Consider the following 19548-nt stretch of genomic DNA (forward strand, 5'->3'; position numbering starts at 1 on the left):
CCCAGGTTCATGTAGGCAGATAACCAAGGTACCAATTCCTTCTTCCCTCTACAATAGATGGGAAAGGAGGGAAGACAGGTAGGTGGCCTACCATGCTGGCAGGGGGGAGAGTTGGGGATGGGGGTGGGGGGGTAAGAAATACTTTAGAGAATTTCAGACCATACTTCTGAGAGAGAATCACATGGCCTAGGCAGGCCTTGAACTACATAGCCGAGGATGACCTGATTCTCCTGCTTCTACCTCTCAAGTGTTGAGATAACAGAGTGGGCCCCATGCACACAGCATGCGGTGCTGCGGATCTAACCCAGGGCTTCTTACCTGTTAAGTAAGCACTCTACCACCTGCGCTACATCCACAGTGCCCAGAGCTTGTATCTGCAGACAAGGCAACAGGGACAGTTTTGCTTTCTTTTAATGTAAACAGAATACACAAACACATTAAAAACCCCACCATGACACAAGAGAACACAGAGTTTTATATATTTACAGGCCATGGCAATCGAGACGAAACTGGCACCTCTGGCTTCGGGAAGCTTCACTCTACCTTTGACCACATCCAAACCAGAGTGCAGAGGCTGTGGCACCTAATACTTCTGGACAAACCTCAGCAGGGTGCTGGGGTGGCATGAGACACCCGCAGAGCACAACCAAAGAGCTGGCTTTCTGTTCTTGGCCCTCACACCAAGCCATCCCTCTTGACCATCTGACACGTCAAAGCTGCTCAGGAGTCAGTATGACCTCAAGAGACAGCTGCTGATGAGAAGGGATGCAAAACCCCCTCAGCTTTTCCCAGCCTAGGGCTAACTGTAAAATGAGCTTCAGTCAATCAAATCCAAGAGAGAAGGGTAGAAACTGGCAAGTGGAGGAAGAGTAGATCCCAGGTTGGAGATGGACTGCTCCGGAGTAGGATGCTGGGAATCAGCCAGGGGCCGCCAACCTAGGCTCACTCACAGGCCCAGGGCTGGCTGTGGAGAAGTCAATGGAGCTGTGCTGCCACCTGGAGGGGAACAGGAGCACTGCAGCACTGAGGATTATCCCTCAGGCATGATGAGATCTCGTGGTTTCCGTCCTCACTGCAGCAGCTCTTCCCAGGAAATGGGTTTAGAGAAGACTTCCCTTTCTAGCCATAGGTCATAGTTCATCTGAAAGTCCTCAGGTAGATCTACCCGCTGGCCCAAGACGCTCTGCAGGCAATTGTCCACTGGCAAGAAGTCAGGGTTGCTGTGGGTCCGGTCATAGCGCCGGGCATTGAAGCGTTCAATGTTAGCACGGAGGGCACACTCCTCTGCCTGGAAGTCCCAAGGCCGGGCATCAAGATCTGGGACAAAGCAGGAAAACTCAGTTAGGAGCCCTGCCCTATGGCAGCCCCCCATGAGGAAGAGTATAATATTTAACCAGGAGATCACCTCCAAGCTCATCCTCAGCACGATGAACAATTCTTTCCCAGAAATAGAAGACAGTCAAAAACAAGGAGAAAATCCTTATCACTGAGAAAGAGGCTTGTTCTCTCAAAATGCAGGAAGTGACATGGCTCAGGGACTAAGTGTGGTGGCCCTCTCTATACCTGCCACAGAAGGCACACGGAAGAGCATGGCACCTGTGGATGCTGGCATCTGCAGAGGATAGCAGGCACTGAGGGATCATTCTCCTAGAGTCCTGGGTGTGACAAGACTGACTACCAGCAAACAATGGACTTGAGAAGAAAGCTGCAGGCTATGTGGCCAGGGACATGATAAGTGCCCTCTCCCTGTCTTAAGAGTTTGACTTCATTCCTAAGGGAACTAATAGGCTAATCAGGAATTTTACTCAGGAGGCAAAAGCATAGGGTGGGTGTGTTGAAGAGATTACAGGAGGCAAATCTGAGGGAGACAGAGGGAAAGAAACTAGAGGCAGAGCCGGTCAGGAGCTGTTGGATTTGGGCAGGTGCAGTAGGGATGAAGAGGAGCGGAATCTTTCCACAGTTTCTAGAAAAGACATGATTTGGAGTGGAGGGACAGAGGAACAGATGAGCGCAGATACTGAGCAGCTTCCTAAAGTCTTGCCTAGAGCTCCCGTCGTGGTGCCACAAAAACTAGATCCGGGCCCTCTTCTGTGCCTCAAGGTAGAGAGAACTAAGATACCACAGGCAAGGAGTCAAAGGCGTCCTACCCTTTCCCAAGCCTGTTTCACAGCTGGCCTCACCGTTGCCGTATGCCCAGTCATCGTTGAGCCGGTGTCGCACCTTCTGGTAGATGGCGGACATGGTCTTCATGTTGCTCTTGCGCCACTGCCGCCCCAGGTACTTGGTCTGCACTTTGAGCAGCTTCAGCACATAGAGCTGCATCATGGCCTGTTTCACCTTCAGGGCCCGCTTCAGGATGGGCGCCGACTTGAACACCACCAGCATCTGCGCAGCGACAGCCATGGTGAGGACAGGAGTAAGTGTGTATGTCACTGCATGGTCGCTTAACTTTCTCTTGAACTCACTGGTCTGCTGGTGCATGGAGCTTTAAGCACTAAAGCTAGCAGAGCTACAGACAAACTGCAAAGCCTGGCCACTTTAATTATGGGCCACTCTCTAATCCAATTTCTGAGAATTTATGGACTTTCCCTGTCCCAAAGACATCCTAGAGTTAAGGTGGCTCCTGGATTCCTGACTATCATTTCCCAACCAGGATCAAGAGGATAAAAAAAAAAAAAAAAACCTTCTCTGAGTGTGGGTTTGTTTCAGGGTGCGACTGGGAGTTTCTTCCAGCCTCTAGTTCCACTCATCAAAGAAGCAGAAGTCTGCAGAACTGAGTGGAGGACATGTTGCCTCACAAGCCCCATCCTGAGAACTCCCTGTCCCAGGTGAGGAGGAGGCTCGCATGTGGCACTCTTCCGTGACTTCCCAGGTCCCGGCTTGCTGCAGCACTGACTCACCATGGTCCTTGAATGTTTCCACTTTGTTAGCTTGTTCAAGATGCGAAGCAGATTGATGCAAGAAAAGAGGTTCCTCCAGCAGAACTGGTTGTTGTCACCAGCTTCCTGCAGGGAAAATCCAGAGACAAGACAACTAACCGTCACACCTGCAGGCTGCTCAGTACTGTCCAAAGTCCTTGACAAATACACCAAGGCAACCCAGTTTCTATGCTTCTATTACAGAGTCCCCATTTCACACCCATCAAAGGGACTCCACCCTACAAGCTGACAGAGCATTAGGACTCAGGAGGCTTTTCCTGCAGGAAACATGGGCCATAAAAGTAGGAAGTGTGGCTCTACACTTCAGTAGGAAGATGTAGGTGGCTCGAGTGGGCAAATTCTGCCTGCCCTGACTAACCTTATGCCCAATCGCCAAACCTTCTGCTCCACAACATCCTCTCCCTGACTCTGTGGCTACTTCTGGTACGTTAAAAGCCAAAAGTAAAAAAAAAAAAAAAAGCCAAAAGTGATCTCTTCTGGAAGACACCTCTATCTTTGTTGGGAGAGGCAACCCTCATACAAAGGGATAGCTAGGGAGATGCCGAGCCACTCACCAGACTCTCTGCAGTTAGCTCTGGAAGCTCGTTCACCACGCAGTGAGGGTAATCCAGGACAGAAATGCTGCCAAATGCAAGAAGACCCAGGTGTTGACTGTGAGCAAAGGCTCAGTCTGCCAGAGGAGCTGCGATTGGGCTGAAGCAGAACCAGCAACCTACCTCGCTTGCTCTAACTAGAGGATGAGAAAATACCTGCTACAAGGCAGTGTGTACAGTTCCCCTGTGTCGGAACCAGTTCTAGTTATTAGCAGAAAGGGGCAGAGACACTACTGCAGCTTTCCCCATAACATGAATCTGGGAGGTGGGGCTCAGGACAATGGTTTTATGCCAAGCCCTCTTAGAGGCCACAGCTAGCTGGACACTTCCATTGTGAGACTCACACTGACCAGCAGGTACTGCTGCATACAGCGGGGACCAGGTGGGTGTTAAGAGTATACAAGAGTCATCAGACAACGCTTTACAGTGCACAAGGCCAAGCGCCTTACAGAGAACTGGACAGAAATGGCAATTCTCGTGCCTAGGACGAGAGCCTCCTGGTCAAACACAAAGTCACTGGTCTAGCTAACCTCATATCTGGCACGCTGTCATTCACTTTATCTCCTGAGGCCTGGCAAAGTGTTGACTCATAGATGCTTTTAAAAAGTCTGAATAGTCTCAGTGGAGAGCCCATCTGGAAGTCCTGCCATCTGTCTATACCACCCTTTCTTGGTCCCTGGTCCTCATCACCTGTTCTTGGCAGTGATGTAGGACATGATGTTTTGATTGAAGAACTTCAGGATCAAAGGGATACAGTTGGCAAACACCAGGTGCTGGGCCATGTATTCAAACTGAAACCAACAGAAGTAAAATAAGCATGCCTCTTGGGACCTTATTCTCTGTTTTTCTGGAGATAAAAAGCCTTGGCTGGAGAACGCTCATGCAGAGCTCAAGCAGGCTTAAAAGCCAAGTCCTACTCCTTGGGGCTCGGGGAGCAGCACTGCCTGGGGCCGTGGCCAGCGCACAAGAAGGCAGACAGAACCTATTGGTACCTGGTAGACGTGGTTCAACTTAAAGTGCTTGAGCAGCAGCAGCAGCACAGCGGAAATGGCCTTCACGATGACCTCTTTGTGGCGGTTCACATCCACCCCCAGCTTCATGCTCTGCAGCACTGTGGTGCTAGAAATATCAGTGCCTGGTGAGTCACCGAGCACAGCACCTCCTTCCTAGGTGTCCAGAGGGGATGGATTCCAGAACCATCTGGCAAAGGCCCACACCCCACAAACATTTCAGGGGTCAGCCTTAGGGATCCATCCACCCTCCTCCCAAGTGATATAGCCTGGGACCATTCCCCGTGATGCCGCCCAATACATCCTCACTCCTTCCTTGGCTTTTCCTCCAAAGAGGAACTTCTTTTCCCAATTCTCCCTAAGCTTTGGCCACCCTATTAACCTGAGATTGCCAAGTACATTCTGTGGCACGCAGTATGTGGGCAAGTTTCGCCCTACAGTGGTGGGGATGGGATGCTGAAGTCAAACACATTTAGGAAGCACTGAGTCCTATCTGTTTCTTCTCACTGCAAATCCTCAGAAGATGAAATGCAGTATTTGATCACATTTCCTAGGATCATCAAGATGGCCTACTGTTCTGTGACCCTCCCTCTGGTAAGAGCCAATCCCTGCCTCCTCCCTCACCTGGCTATCACAACAGACCTAGGGTTCAGCTCAGAATAAGGCAGCCCAGGCAAGCAGAAGATCAGCTGTGGGCCTGGGTTGGTTCTCAGTGGAGAATATGACCTCAGGCTGTTCTCTCGCAGGAAAGTCCTGTCTGCCAGGGAAGAATCCCTAAGAGTTTCACTCTCTTCTCTGAGACATTTGCCGGGTTCTGCCTGCCAATTCATGGGCCAGTAGGAGACTCCACACCAGCCCAGGCTCTGTGGTGGCTTGCAAACTGACCAGAACTTACCCCTCCCGGGCAGGATGTGCCAACCACATGGCTCTAGGAGGGGGCTCTGAGAAAGTCCACTGCTCATTATTTTACAAAGGAAAACTGGTATTCCTAATTCACCTAGAAGTTCACCCAGTGACAGCCTGTGCTGGCACTCAGGTGAAGCCATCTCCCTAGCCAGTAGAATTTCTCCAGTAGTGTACCTTATCTGAATCATATCAAAAATACCCTAAACTTCATCTGCACCAAAGCTGGGCCAACGGAAGACACCAAGAGCACTAGCCCCTTTTCTTCTACTCTGGCAGCGACCTGCTCCACTCACAGCATGGATACTCACGGCATCTCCTCAGGCAGAACATCTGCCAGGATGTTGATTGAGTCTGTTTTGGCTTTTGATGTGGGAGCTGCAGCCAGCAGGATCTTCAGGAGGGCAATCTGGGAAAAGCAGAGCACTCAGATGGGCAGCAGAGCACACAGCAGAATGAAGCCTGGGAGGGGAGGCCCTGCAGGTGCTCAGGCAGCAGGAGCCTTGCAGGGGTGAAGGAGACCAGCCCATGGGGTATCTCACGCCCCAAGAGAAGTCCCAGACACAGAGCACTCACCATATACTGAGGCAGGCTGGGAAGCAAGCCTTGGTAGAGGGTTTCTGCAGGAACTTGCTCAACTTCCTCTTCTCCCTTTGATGCAAAAGTCACAAACACAAAAACCTATGTCCAGGCTACCGACTCCTTAGCTAGCTTAGTAGCCTGCTGGAGTAGGATCTCCAGTATCAAAGTGCGGAGTGATACTGATGGTAATGACAGGTGGCTCTGAAACATACAGCATGTCAGGACCCGCACTTGGAATAGTTTAGTTAATTCTTCATAGGGTCCCACAGTTATGCATGTTAGCAAATACCTGTAACCCCATGCCCGGAAGGCTGAGAGAGGTGTTTGCAGCCAGCCTGAGTTACAGACACACAAACAGGTAAACAACAAAGAGAGAAGGCACTGGTCTAACACTGTTCTTTTACAGGTAGGGGACAAAGCACAGAGACCGAATTCTGTGCTCAAGTTCCATTCCTGGACTGAAGAGCTGGACGTGGACAGGAATCTCTTCAAGGAGAGGGGGAGCCCTGGGGCAGTGCTGTGGGCTGGGCCCAGCTCAGAGACAGACCAGGTGGGACTCTGTGGTACACTTCTTAACTCACCCCTGACAGAGGAGAGCGAAGGTATTCTTCCTCCATCTGTGCCTGGACCTCTGCAATCGATGTGTACTTGTGCTTAAGAGAGGAACAGGAAAGAAGGTGCTGAGAAAAACACCCTCCCTCTCCAGCCACACCACCACCTCACCCTGGCAAATCAAGGTTTACTTTCAGGCTTCTGAGAGGGCTGAGTCACAACAAAGATCCCTAATTAAAACTGCAAACCTATAATGGTTTCCTAAGTAGACATCTACTTCTGACAGCCTGTGTGAAAAGCCCATAGTACATTAGCAAAAAACAAAGGAAAGTGGGGAAAAGGGCTTTCAGAAGCAAAAATGACAGGAAAAAAGACCTAAAAGGCCAAACTGTATACCCAAAAAGACTAGCTGCAGAGACCACGTGGTACCACCAATTTCAAGACTGGACTTAGAGACGTTACAGTCCAGATACATTGGAAGTACCCTTCAGGCCCTGCTAATCCTTACACCCACAGCTCCCTCAACTTCTTCCCAGCAGTGAGCAGGGGAGGAAAACAAGATGGTCTCACCTGCAACCTGATCTTTAGACTCCACCTGTCTGCCTACTGAGAGCCTGCGTCCTGTCTGCTCTCCTGCTCTGTCTGGGACTGGGTAACTGAGCCTGCTTGTTTCTAAGTAGGCTAGTAGCACAGCCACAATGGTGCCCATAAGCCTTGCTCCCTAGTCATTCTATGAACACTGAAGCTGACAACTCATCTCCATCTGCTGGCCCCTCTCAACTGCCTTAGGACTTGGCTAAGGAAAAGGGCTCCCTGAACTCTAAAGGCAGCACGTAGTGCATCTCTAAACCACGCCACACTTATGAAGAGGTGCTTCCCAGGCTCTTGCTGGCAGACAATAGCCCTGAAAGGCTTCTCCCTTGGCCCAGGCTCACTTTATTCCCCTGGGACCAAATGAAGCCAAAAGTTCACTAAGAGCCACTTACTTGTTTCAGTGTCTTGATGCTTTCGTGGATTGGCCTTGGCAGCCCCACCACTGTGTTGGTGTCACTGGAGAATAAAGAAAGCCTTGTGCTAAGCCCAGCCATCCACCACCTGCCCGCCACCCCAAGGCCAGGTGGGTGAACTTGTAAAGACCTCAGGTCATACTCACCTTCCTAGAGTGTAGCCTATGAACTTGCTGCGGCTGGATTCAAGGAACATTTCAATGTCTTTCTCTCTACCGAAGGAAGAGGGACAGATTTTATCAAGTACTGCTTCAACGTGCACCACAGCCACAGGCCTGTGTTCTACCAGACTGGGCATCTCCAAATGCTGACTCCAAGACAGGTAAGGTCTCTTATAGTAAGAGGGGAAATCTGAATTTTGGCTACTTTGATTTTTACATATTTTGTGGAGTTTATAACTTGAAGTATATTTAAATTTCTATAATACTTTTGCCTCGCTGACTCAAAATCAGGGAGGTATATAAAACAGAAAAGCACGTTAATTCAAATAATAGTAATATTTAACACTTCAAACACTAAGAAGTGTAAGAGATATAAGTTACTGACTTCAAACGAGTCATTTTCTTATCTCAACAGAACACCTTGGCTTTTGGCCTGGCTTCTCACACAGCATGAAAAGCTGAGGACTTACCTTCTTTTATATCTGCTCATATACACATCTATTCATTAGGCTGCTGCCTATCAAAGATATACCACTTTTACACCGCCAGCTACCTCCCCATCTATTAAATCACCCAAATAGATTGCTTAATATATTAAGTGGTTTTTTGTTTTGTTTTGTTTTGTTTTATTTTGTTTATTTTCAAGACAGGGTTTCTCTGTGTAATCTTGGCTGTCCTGGACGCACTTTGTAGACCAGGCTGGCCTCAAACTCACAGTGATCCACCTGTCTCTGCCTCTCGAGTGCTGGGATTAAAGGCATGCGCCACCACACCCAGCCCGTAAGTGTTTTTTTAAAAACTCTTCATCTATTATTTTTATATCCAACTCCAAGATGAGTGAGGATTAGGTTGCCTAGATACTCGTTTCCCCTACCTTTCTTCACTGTCAAGTTTGATCAGTTCAAATTACTGACACAGGAACCACACAAGGGTTATTTTGTGTGACATCAGCAAGGGGAACTTTGCAGAAGTGCCCAGGACAGCCCAGGGTAATTTAAGGTCATCTTAGACTTGCAGAAGACAGATGGGGGCCTGAAGATATGAGGGTTCGCCCTTCAGAAATATTCTAGAACTCTGAGACTCACCTGACCTTGGGAGCCCAAGGGAGTCCTTTTGGGCAGGTGAGTCTGTCGGTCTGAGGGTGCTGTAGTGGGGGAGGCATCACCTCATCTCGCTCGAGGGGAAAAGTCTCCCCCTCCAGGCTGTTGTCATCATCAGTCTCCTCTTCCTCATCTCTAGAGTCGTCAGCCTTATAGGGATCCCGCTCATTGAAGGCATCTAAATTGTCCTGCTTTATCAGAGCCTGGATGGCCAAGGGAAACAGTTCAAACAGAACAGAAAGTACTAGATAAGATCTGAGACACTGGAGCAAACAGAGGAGACGGGACTGAAGTGACAAGTCACTTCTTGCTCCAGCACCTCAGAAGCTGCCACGATCTAAGTATCCACTATACACTGAGCCTGGGGCTGGGGACAGTGACCCTGCTGTGGAGGCACTGCTCCTGATCAGCTTGGTTGGGGCGAATTTCTAATAACCTGCTGGCCCCAGGGACCATGTGCCTCCACTCCACCCCGAGTATGTACTCTGAGATCTCCCAGGAGTCCTGGGGCCCTCCGCTTCCTCACCTTGTGCTCCCGTCGGCCCCGTTTCTGCTGCTGCTCAATCAGGTCTGAGGCAGAGGCTGGTGGGGAGGCAGCCCTCATGTTTCGAATCACCTTGATACTGTCCTCGGGCAGCGGGGGAAGGCCAAGGAGAGTGCGCTTCTCAGCCTTCATGCTCTGCAGCTCCTCAAAGCCACCCAATGTGCACTGTGTAAAATGGGGGTGCAGAGCCTAGGTCTCCATGTCCCTTTTGATATCATGATGCTCAAAAGCATGCATGACACCATCAGAGCCCAAGCCTTTATAGAGATCCACAGAGCCTCTTGGATAAAAAAACTAAATCCATCCAAGGAGAATTCAGTGTTCTCTACAAGGAACAGGAGACAAAGGAGGAAGGAAGAATGAAATGCCAGCTTATGGGCGCTGGCACAGGATACACACAACTCTTTCTTCTGAGGAAGAAGCAGGAGAATCACCATACTTTTAAGTCCAGCCTGGTGTACATAGCAAGTTCCAGGCTAGCCAAGGCTACATAGAGACTATGTCTTTAAACCAAACAAACAAACAAAAAGTAGAGTAGAACCAGTTCTTACAAATGTCAGCAGCTAAAACTTCAAAACTACACATGTCAGTCTTCCAAATGTGTTGCTCAATAAAACAATATATTAAAATGAAATAAAAGCTGTCCTGAGTCCCCACAGAAGCCCAAGCTCTAGCCTTTGGCTCTGTGGCTGCTCAGTGTCACAGACTCTCAATCACTCAGCTTTCCTCTCAGCCTGAAGGAGGCTTCCTGAGGAGCCAGCAGGGCTGGTCAAGATAAAGCTTGCACAGGCCGCATGAGACTCTAAACTCGCTGAGCTCTGGCTGCAGAGCACAGTGCTCTTCCTGGGGAGGGGGCTGGGCTTGGTATCTGACAATGCCCCATCCTTCGGGTGATGGCCAGGTGGAAACAGAGCCCATTTCACAACACACCTTCGGGAAATGGAGCAGCCAGAGGCTCACTCTTGCTTCCCTTAAAAGGCAGCTTACTGGGCTGGAGAGAGGGATGTTCAAGACTAAGTTCACAACCCAAGTAACCGAAGTCATCTGCCATGGCCTAGGACTGGATCGGCTCTCTTTGCCTCGAAGCACTTCACAAGCCCAGGTCTGGAGTGGCCTCCAAAGAGGCATCTTGTCTGAAGTAAAGCTGAATGACTGAGAACACGGCCTTAACAAAAGCCAGGGACCTCCCTCCCCCACCCCGACTTTTTGACAGGTCTAATTACAATGTAGCCCTTACTAGCCTAGAACTCACTATGTAGATCAGGCTGGCCTCAAACTCACAGAGATCTGCATGCCTCTGCCTCTTGAGTGCTGAGATTGAAGGCATGCACCACCATGCCCTGTGTTTCTTTTTCATCTCTTTTCTGGAACGTAAGAAAAAACAACAAAAACCAAAAACTGAGCCTGGTAGATGAGGCTGAGGCAGGAATATTTCAAGTTTAAGGCCAGGCCTTGTGTCAAAATATAAAGTAACCAGTTGAGAAAATGGCTCAGTGGGTTTGAATACTTGTTTTAAAAAAATAAGGTCTGAATTTCAATCCCTAGTACCTGTGTAAAAAGCTGGACAAGTCACACATGAGCCTGTAACCCCAACAGAGTTGGTTAAACAGTAGGACTTGGTGGGAAAGGGGTTCTGGATGCTAGCCTAGAACCAGGTTCAGTAAGAGACCATCATAAGGGAATGCAGCCAGGCATGATAGAGCAGGAAACATGATGTCTCCTTTCATCTCTGCACATGGGTGTGTCCAGTTGTATATGTGTATGCATGTACCACACACATACCAAATGCATAACCACATGCACAGGAAATAAGCAAATAAATAAAAAGTAAAAAGAACATCAGTATGGGGGCTGGAGAGATGGCTCAGTAGTTAAGAGCACTGGCTGCTCTTCCAGAGGACCTGGGTTCAATTTCCAGCATTTACACAGCTGTCTCTAACTCCAGCTCCAGGGGATCTGGCACCCTCATACAGACATACATGCAGGCAAAACACCAATGTACATAAAATAAATAAATCATTAAAAAAATAAAGAATGCCAGTGATGTAGCTTAGTGGAGTCTGTTTGTGTAGCATGTGCAAGGTCCTAGGTTTAATCTATAATACCACTAAACAAATATTTTTCTCCGGCCCAAGTAGCTACATGTTCACATAGTTCAGTATTCAAACAGAAATATAGTTATTCATCATTATCTATGGGAGACCTGCTCCAGGAATTTCCTCTCACCCTTTTCCACAAGAAGATACCACATCCCTCATGAGATAGGATGGTACTTGCATACAACCTATGTACAACCTTCTGCAAGCTTGAAGTCATCCCTAACTTATTTGTAATACCTAATGCTACATAAATTATTGCTATACTAGTTAGAGAATAACAACACAACAAGGCCCTTACAGTCAGTACAGACTATACCGTGACCTGCGTTTGGATGCATATAGGGATGTGAAATCCATAGGCACAGAGGCCAACTACACAGAGATGTCTCTTTGCAACCCCATCTCCTAGCATATGAGTGCCCCCAAGAAGGTGCTTACCAATACAGTCTTCCAGAGCAGCAAGAGAACTTTCTTCATGGGGAAGTGGGGGGCATGGCCACTGCAAAACTTGGTCACCATCCCAAATAACATGATGGCAAATGGCTCGTTGTTGTACAGAGGGGAGCCTAGAAATGACTCAAGGACATCAGGACCCCAGGCAGCAGGAAGACCCACCCAAAGCCCTCCAGTCTCAGCTCCCAGGCAAAGCCTTAAGAGAGGATCCAGGGTCCTACCCAGCTCAGCTCTGAAGGTCTGTCGCATTGTTCTCCACTCAGCCTTGTCACTGTCACAATCCTGGTGAACAGTCTCCACAATCAGGTACATGATGTTGAGCAGGACCCTGAGCACAAGAACCAGCTCATAAGAGAGTAACACACGGGACCAAGGGGCACTTTCAGCTGGGGAGTAGTAGTGGATGCTTGTTAATGCCAGTTCTTAGAAGGCTGAGGCAGGAGTGTCTCAAGTTTCAGGTAGCCTGGGCTACATAGTAAGCTCTAGGGTGGCCTAGGTCATGCATGGAGATAGTATCAAACAAACAAAAATGTGAGGGAGGAGTCCTTAGGCTCTGACTCCCTGACTAAGATGTGAACCTCTGAGTGTATGGTAGGGGAGAGCTGTAATACAGAGACATCCCTAGAAGAGAGATGAAACCTGAGACCCTGCAAATTAAAGGCTGTTTAAATCTTTCCTCCTAGGACTGATTTTCTGCTGTTGCAATTGCTCAGGCTGAGACTGTAGCTCATTCTTTATCTCCAGTGTCTAAAAGGAACTGACTCAAAGCTGACATATATGAACAAGAATGACCTAAAGAACGCACTGCCCCAGCACTCAGGAGGCAGAGGCAGGCGATCTCTGAGTTCGAGGCCAGCCTGGTCTATAGAGTGAGTTCCAGGACAGCCAAGGTTGCACAGAGAAAGCCTGTCCGGTGGGGTGGGAGGAAGAACTCACTGCCCTAAGCCTCCTGGAAAGAAACAAAATCGATTAGAGTATGCTACTAAGGTCAAAGCAGGCAGGATGACAGGAAGGAGGGCAGAGTTTACCATAGAAAACAGGTGGTGAAATGCAGAGACCCTGACTGCAGTGAGAAACCACCAAAACCATGGAAAGATGACCGCACTGTTTAGCAGCTGCTGTTCCTGTGCAGCTGTGAAACATGTCAGGATAACGCAGTATCTATGGGGTCAAATTGTGCACAATGGGTGGTGGGAGCTCAAGAGCAGTATCCTGGGTTTTGTCCACATGTAAGATACTCTACAACCCATTTCTTAGCGGCTCTGTAAGTGGCCTGACCCTAGACTTCCTCAGGGTTTTCATCAAGGCCTACTCTTGACTCCCAGTGAGCCTATCACTCCAGCTGATTGTGCAAAAGGAATGCAGACGCAGCTAAGAAACTTTCAGCCTTGCTCTGAGCCCACTCTCTGGCTCAGGGTACCAGGCTTGTAGTTCATCTCACCTCAGGTCCGTGCTGTCAGCCAGGGAGATGGCAGGCTTCCTCACTGCACTGCTGCATGCGGCACTGTTACTGCAGGAGAGATCTGAATCAGCCTGACAGGGCAAGGGAGGTAAGTGATGCCCCTGACAAGTCCTGTCCCATCAGGCAACACGATGCAAATGTGTTCAGGCGCTACACAAGACCTAGGACACCACACCGGTTAAGAACTTAAGCTCTGACCAGACTGTCAAGTCTCAAAGTGTGAATCCTGGCTCTAACATTTACTAATTATGTATATGTGGGCAAGGTAGAGTCAACATCCCTGTGTCTAGTTGCCTCATCTACAAATCAGGGTGATAATAGCACTTGTATCATTAACAGTAACGAGCATACATAACATCCCCAGAATAGTACCTGAAGGTATAGTTACTACTAGATTTATTTTAATTTTGTTGTCGCTTGTTTTGGGATATGGTCTGACTAAGTAGCTCTGGCTATGCTGGAATTTACTATGTAAATCAGGCTGGCCTCCCACTTGTAGCAATCTTCCTTATTTATGATGGCTGTTATCCTTAAAGAAGCAGTGGCTGACCTGTCCATGAGACAAGGCCCAGAGGTGACAAGCTCTGTTGTGTCTACATGTTAGATTTGGGCTTAGTATCCTGCTGAAGGGAAAATGTAGAGGGGAGTCCATAGGAGCAAAGAGTTCAAGAAGGGAAGTTTCCTTCTGGGGGTGTTTGGGCCCGGGTAGGACCTGCCCAGGTACCAATGCTCCAGCATTACAGAGCATGTGGCCCAGCACAGGAACCCATCATTACTTTCCGTCAACATAGGAACCTCTCACCCCTATTATTTTATTTTTTAATCTCTATCATATTAATTTCCAAGGAATTGTTAAGCAACTTCTCCATTATTCAACCCTGTATGTGTGCTAAACACCTGAGAACAGACCCCTCGTCAATGGCCAATTTGCCTGTCTCAAATGCTGCTAGTTCTGTAAGCTCTAGACCCCTTCCCACTCCGCCCCTCCCCTCCTTACACAGCCCTCAGCAAAAGTGCTCACTCTATTTCCATGTTCAGAAGCTCCACCAAGGCATTGAACGTGCCCACCTCCAGGAGCAGAAAGATGTTGTAGCGCATCCAGAACTGCACTTCTGCCTCTGAGCTGCATTCTCCAAAGGTGCCTGTCAACACAGGGCAGGGCTTACTGGCCCTTCCATACACAGCTAGGCACTCTCACTGGCAGAGGTGCCAAGGGTCCCCGAGGACATCCTTACATTACCTTGGGCAACATAGAGAATTGCTCGGGCCACCTTGAGTCTTTTCTCACGGGCAGTGACTTCCAAGCCGTCCAGAAGCCTCATGGCATGGGTACGGTGCTGGTTGGTATCCAGCTCAGTCCACTTCTTGTCTGTCACTGCAGGGCAAGAGACACTTATAACTGAGCCCACACAATTCCTCACAATGGAATGGACTGTGTTAATCTTTTAAATTGGGACAGTCACAGGACCAGAAGGACAAGTTACTCCTTTATAAGGGATAAGGCCACACTGCTATTCTGGGAATAGGAATTCACACCAGAAGGCCCAGAAGGCCCACTTTCCATGTCATATCTGGCCTTGAACAGCAGTACAAGTTCTTCATATTCCTGGATGGCTGACATCAGTTAGACGATAAAGGGAAGCCATTACTGCCCTGATGCAGTGTGAAGGGAGAAGTGAGGGAAATGATCTCACCATGGATCCGGAAGTCTTCCTCAAAGCATTTTCGATTCATCAGGAATTCTGGTCCTTCTGTATAGCTATAAAGCTCTGTCAAAGGACAATGTCTCCTCACTATCATCGCACTCCACATGCAGCAGAAAAAGTAAGGCATTTGTTTCCAGCCCCAACTCTATTCCTGCCTGAGTGACAGTGAGTCTCAGACTACTTTTTCTAATTACTAGCAGGGAAGGCCTCAGTGTTCTGATCTGCTCACAGAGACAACACTGGCCACTTTGACCCTATAGCTGCAATGTCAGTGAAGCATAAATGTGGGCATGGCAGCGGCTGACCATCACCCTGAATATATGTCTTTAATGCCACGTCCTGAATAAAGCTAGAGAAGCAGCTCACGTTGATCGCACATTAAACAGCAACAGATGTGCAAAGACTCAAGCACAGCTGCTAGCACTCCTGTGACTCACTGGGTGTGAGATTCAGTCGGTGTATGGCAAGAGTGCCACTGCCTTACCCTGGGATGGGGCACTCACTAACTCAGCTGACTCCAGACAAAATCCTTCATGGAAATAAAGGACAACCCAAAATGTTGAGATACATGGTCCAAGTTAAATAGCTAACCTATAGGAATAACTAGGGAAAAATGAATACCCACTCTTAATTTTCTTAAAACCCGGTCAAAACTCCTGTCAAATAACACCAACTTTACCTGCGAGCTCTGCAGCCCATTTGTCTGTGTCAGCATACTCAAACTCCAGGTCTGGAGACTCAGAATAGCCCTGGTGAGTGGAAAGAACTTCACATAAAAGATCCTCCTGAGTGTTTTACAAAGGGATAAACACAAATGCCTCAGAGACACTGTGCACTACGTGACCACACTGCCTCCACTTGTGATGTTTCATCACAATGTTTTGTCTCCTGAAGCCCCCTTTAAGCCCTTTCCGGCACCCTGTATTCCACCTTTAAAGCACCCACTATACTATACTTATTCACTGGACTTCTTTTGTATTTTTTTTTCATCCTTTTCTCTATGAGACAGGAAGTCTGTTTTACTGACCAAATATTCATTACATATCTATTCAGCTATAAACACAACATTTCTATCTATTCTGTGCAGTAACTGACCATTCCATAAGTACTGGGTATCCAGAAGTGTCACTTCTTTCTGAACTGCGGACTATAAACAGCTGAGGAGAAAATGAGCACTGAAATCCTCAGCCACCCTGCCCCCAGAGAAATGGAGCAGACTGGCCACCCTCCCACACACAGGAGAGAAAGCGATGAGAATCTGTTCGGGATAGGTGATCCCTGAGAACATGCCCTGGGAAGCCTTGTACTGGGAAGAGAGAAGCATCAAGAAAAAGGGATAACCCAGTCTTGAATAAGATGTACTTGGAAGACCAGAGGGTACAGTTCAGCATAGGGCACCCTGTCTAGTATGTGGACCCTGGGCTTAATCTTCAGCACTGGGGGTTGGGGGAGGGAGGCAAGTAAGTGAGATGGAGGGTGGGGCCAGGGAGAGCCTTATAATAGATAACGACCACTGACAAAATGAGACATAATATACCCACAAGCAATAACTCTACTCCTTACTCATGGACACTTTCATAAGCTACTCATCTTCTAGGCTAGGGATATAGTTCAGTGGTAGAATGGTTACCTAACCTGTGCAGGGTCCCGAATTCAAGTCCCAGTACCACCAAAACACCAGCAAGGTAAACAGTAGCACACATCACTGAGGTTGAATTTTTCATTTAGAGAGGTGGGAATGACAAAAATCTGCTTGGAACTTTTCTTAAGACTTTGTTGTTCTTGTTGTTCTGGACAGTTTCATACCAATTAAACAATGTATAGTGATCACATTCACCACCAAGTCCATGACCTTTTCTTATCCCCTCCCAACGTATTTATGTAGAGACAAGGTTTTACTGTGAAGCCCAGGCTGGCCTTGAACTCTGACCCTCCTTCCTCAGCTTCCTGCATGTTGAGTCGAGCATACTTGGCTGCACACATTGAGCTAGCTCTGCTCCAGTGTCAGCCTCCTTGTCCTCTAGGCACTGGTCAGATTCTCAAACTCCTGACTTCAGCTGTCGCCAGAGGTAGTGCGCAGCGTCAGAACCTCCCAGGCAGGAGACAGAGCTACTTGATGTGCCTGCCAGATGTTGACTCTGGGGAAATTGAAGGGTAGAAAGAGAAATCACGATAGAGGCTGATGATGCAGCTCAGCAGCAGTGTTTGCTTACCTTGCACAAGGCTCTAAAATTGATTCTCAGCACCAAAATAATAATAATAATGAGGATAGGTGGTGGTGCTGGTGCACGCCTTTAATACAGCACTCGGGGGTGGGTGGGGGGGCAGAGGCAGGTGGATCTCTGTGAGTTTGAGGCCAGCCTGGTCTACAGAGAAAGTCCAGGGCTACAGAGAGAAACCCTGACTCAAAAAAAAAAAAAAAAAAAAAAAAAAAAAAAAGTATTTATCCAACTACTTTGTGACTCCTTAGGAAAATTTAAACCGTCTTTACCTGCTGAGCCATCCTGCCAGCCTTAAAACATTTTAAATAAAGGTTTATTTATGTGTGTGTAATGCATGTGTGCATGTAAGTGCCCATGGAGGTCAGAGGTAGGGTTCTCAGTCGCTAGGAGCTGGAGTTATAGTCAGGTGCCAACACCCAATGTGGGTGCTGAGATCCAAACTCAGGTCCTTGGAGAGAGCAGCAAGTGCTCTTAACCACTGAACCATCTCTCCAGCCCACTAAAACATTTTAAAAAGAAAGTCAGGGGGATAGTTCTATTCTCAGGATCCTCTTCAGAAAAACTGAACAAGTCTGGTCATTAAATAGGGTAAGCTCACAACTTAAAAATTCATCCTCCTCCATACTTGAGAGATCACTGAGAGGTAGCCACTAATGACCTCTCGGTCCACAATAAAAAGTTCCTTAAAGGTCCATTAAGCTCAACCTCTCTCCTCTGGGCTTGTTCATTTGTGATATGTTTTATCAAGGTTTGGGCCTGCAACAAAAAATGTTTGAAAGGAACTGCTTTCAGAGGTCTATAGACAGAATCATTAGTCTTTGGTACAAGCTGGAGCATCAAGTTTAAATCATGAGGAATTCCCTCTCAGTAAGTGCCTGACTGCTCATCACACTGGGAGTTGTCTCAGGTGGAGGAGACTGCATAGTAAGTACTCTGGAAATGAATGTGCTGATTAAGAAGCCCTAAAATGCTGCGACGGGGGGTGTGTATTCATTCATGAATTCTGCAAACGGAAGCAGTGGGAGGAATTTTAACTTGGGGCGAGGTGAATAGCTCCAGACTGCGCTGGCAAAGGGAATCACCGCTCACCAGCAAGGAGACTCCTGCGCCCTTTGTGGTACTTCTGATCCTTAACAGTTCGGCGCTTGGGCACACTGGGCAGACAGAAATACTTTGCAGTGTCTGCCCATGGCTTGATCCTGCACTGACAAAAATTCGGAGGGAACCCAGTATGCCCTTTCTGTTACTGTCACACCCTGGAGCCAAGCAGCACTACAGATATAAGCTCTGTTCTAAGCACCTATTAAAACTCTCCTGGGTCCCTTTGCTGCCAACTGACGTCGCCCACCATCCGCCCAGGCTCGAGGCTGGAAACAATGAGGGGCTAAGAACACATGTAGAGCACCGACTCTGCACCCCAGGGCTGTTGCCTCAGGCCACGCCCCCGGTAGCAGATGGGCTGTCCCGGGTTCCAGGACCTTCTCGCCGGCCGCAGCAGAGTTCGCGGCAGGGTTCCGGGCTTCCCTCCCCGGGAGCTGCCAGCCTCGCTAGCTCCACGGTTCTCGGTAAAGTAGCTCCCAGTCCGCCTGTCAAGCCATCGGGAAGCCAGGCTGGGCCCGGAAGCCACCCGGGCCCCGGGACCCCCTCTGCCACCCACCCAGTGCCAGCCTCGCCCCCCTGCAGCTCTGACCTCCGAGTCTTTGCGCTGGTTGCGGTTGAACTCGCGGGCTTTGCCCCCCGGCAGGAGGCCTCCGGCGGCCCTCGGCGCCCCGGGAGTAGGCTGTGCAGTGGCAGGAGGCGGAGGAGGTGGCGGCTGGGGTTGCTTGTTATTCACAATCAGAGGGCCCGGACCGGCGGCTGCCGGCTCCATCTTGGCTGCTCCACACCCCCGGCTCAATTCGCGGACGGCCTCCCGTCAGGCAACTCTCGCGTGATTTCCTCCAGGAAATTTCCCCAATCGCCACAGTCAGTGTGTCGGCGTAAGTTGAAAGGTGCGACTGCCAATCACTTCCCAAGGTCTTTGGCTTCGTAGCCGTTTAGTTTCTCCCTCCTTCCAGTGGAACTAAGAGACGTTGGGCTCGCAGGAATCCCTTTAGGCGTCTTTTTTTTTTTTTTTTTTTTTTTAATATGTGAGACGTAACACCTTCCGTGGGTTTAGTTGTCCCTTTCTCTGACATCGCTTTGCCTGGCGTCACAGCCCTGTTCAAGGTGAGAC

The 19548-nt window shown here is 48.8% G+C and overlaps 1 protein-coding gene across 2 annotated transcripts; it reads right to left on the bottom strand.

Moving 5' to 3' along the window:
* Positions 1-828: 828 nt before the first annotated feature.
* Strip1 (striatin interacting protein 1) lies at positions 829-19240 on the bottom strand. Of its 2 annotated transcripts, none has more exons than XM_051165499.1 (21): positions 19024-19240; positions 15791-15896; positions 15100-15174; positions 14646-14780; positions 14427-14547; positions 13385-13453; positions 12165-12271; positions 11929-12056; positions 9374-9556; positions 8833-9050; positions 7733-7798; positions 7566-7629; positions 6609-6680; positions 6022-6096; positions 5757-5854; positions 4525-4651; positions 4223-4323; positions 3494-3560; positions 2901-3005; positions 2181-2385; positions 829-1317 (listed from the first exon to the last, which is right to left on the bottom strand). In XM_051165499.1, exons 1-21 carry the CDS (start codon positions 19201-19203, stop codon positions 1070-1072), a joined length of 2550 nt encoding a protein of 849 aa, XP_051021456.1. In that variant the 5' UTR covers positions 19204-19240; the 3' UTR covers positions 829-1069. The 2 variants fall into 2 exon arrangements, with proteins under 2 accessions (XP_051021456.1, XP_051021457.1); XM_051165500.1 differs by having other exon boundaries at positions 15791-15860; positions 19024-19239.
* Positions 19241-19548: the final 308 nt, after the last annotated feature.

Source organism: Acomys russatus, chromosome 23, assembly GCF_903995435.1.
Source record: "Acomys russatus chromosome 23, mAcoRus1.1, whole genome shotgun sequence".
NCBI lineage: Eukaryota > Metazoa > Chordata > Mammalia > Rodentia > Muridae > Acomys > Acomys russatus.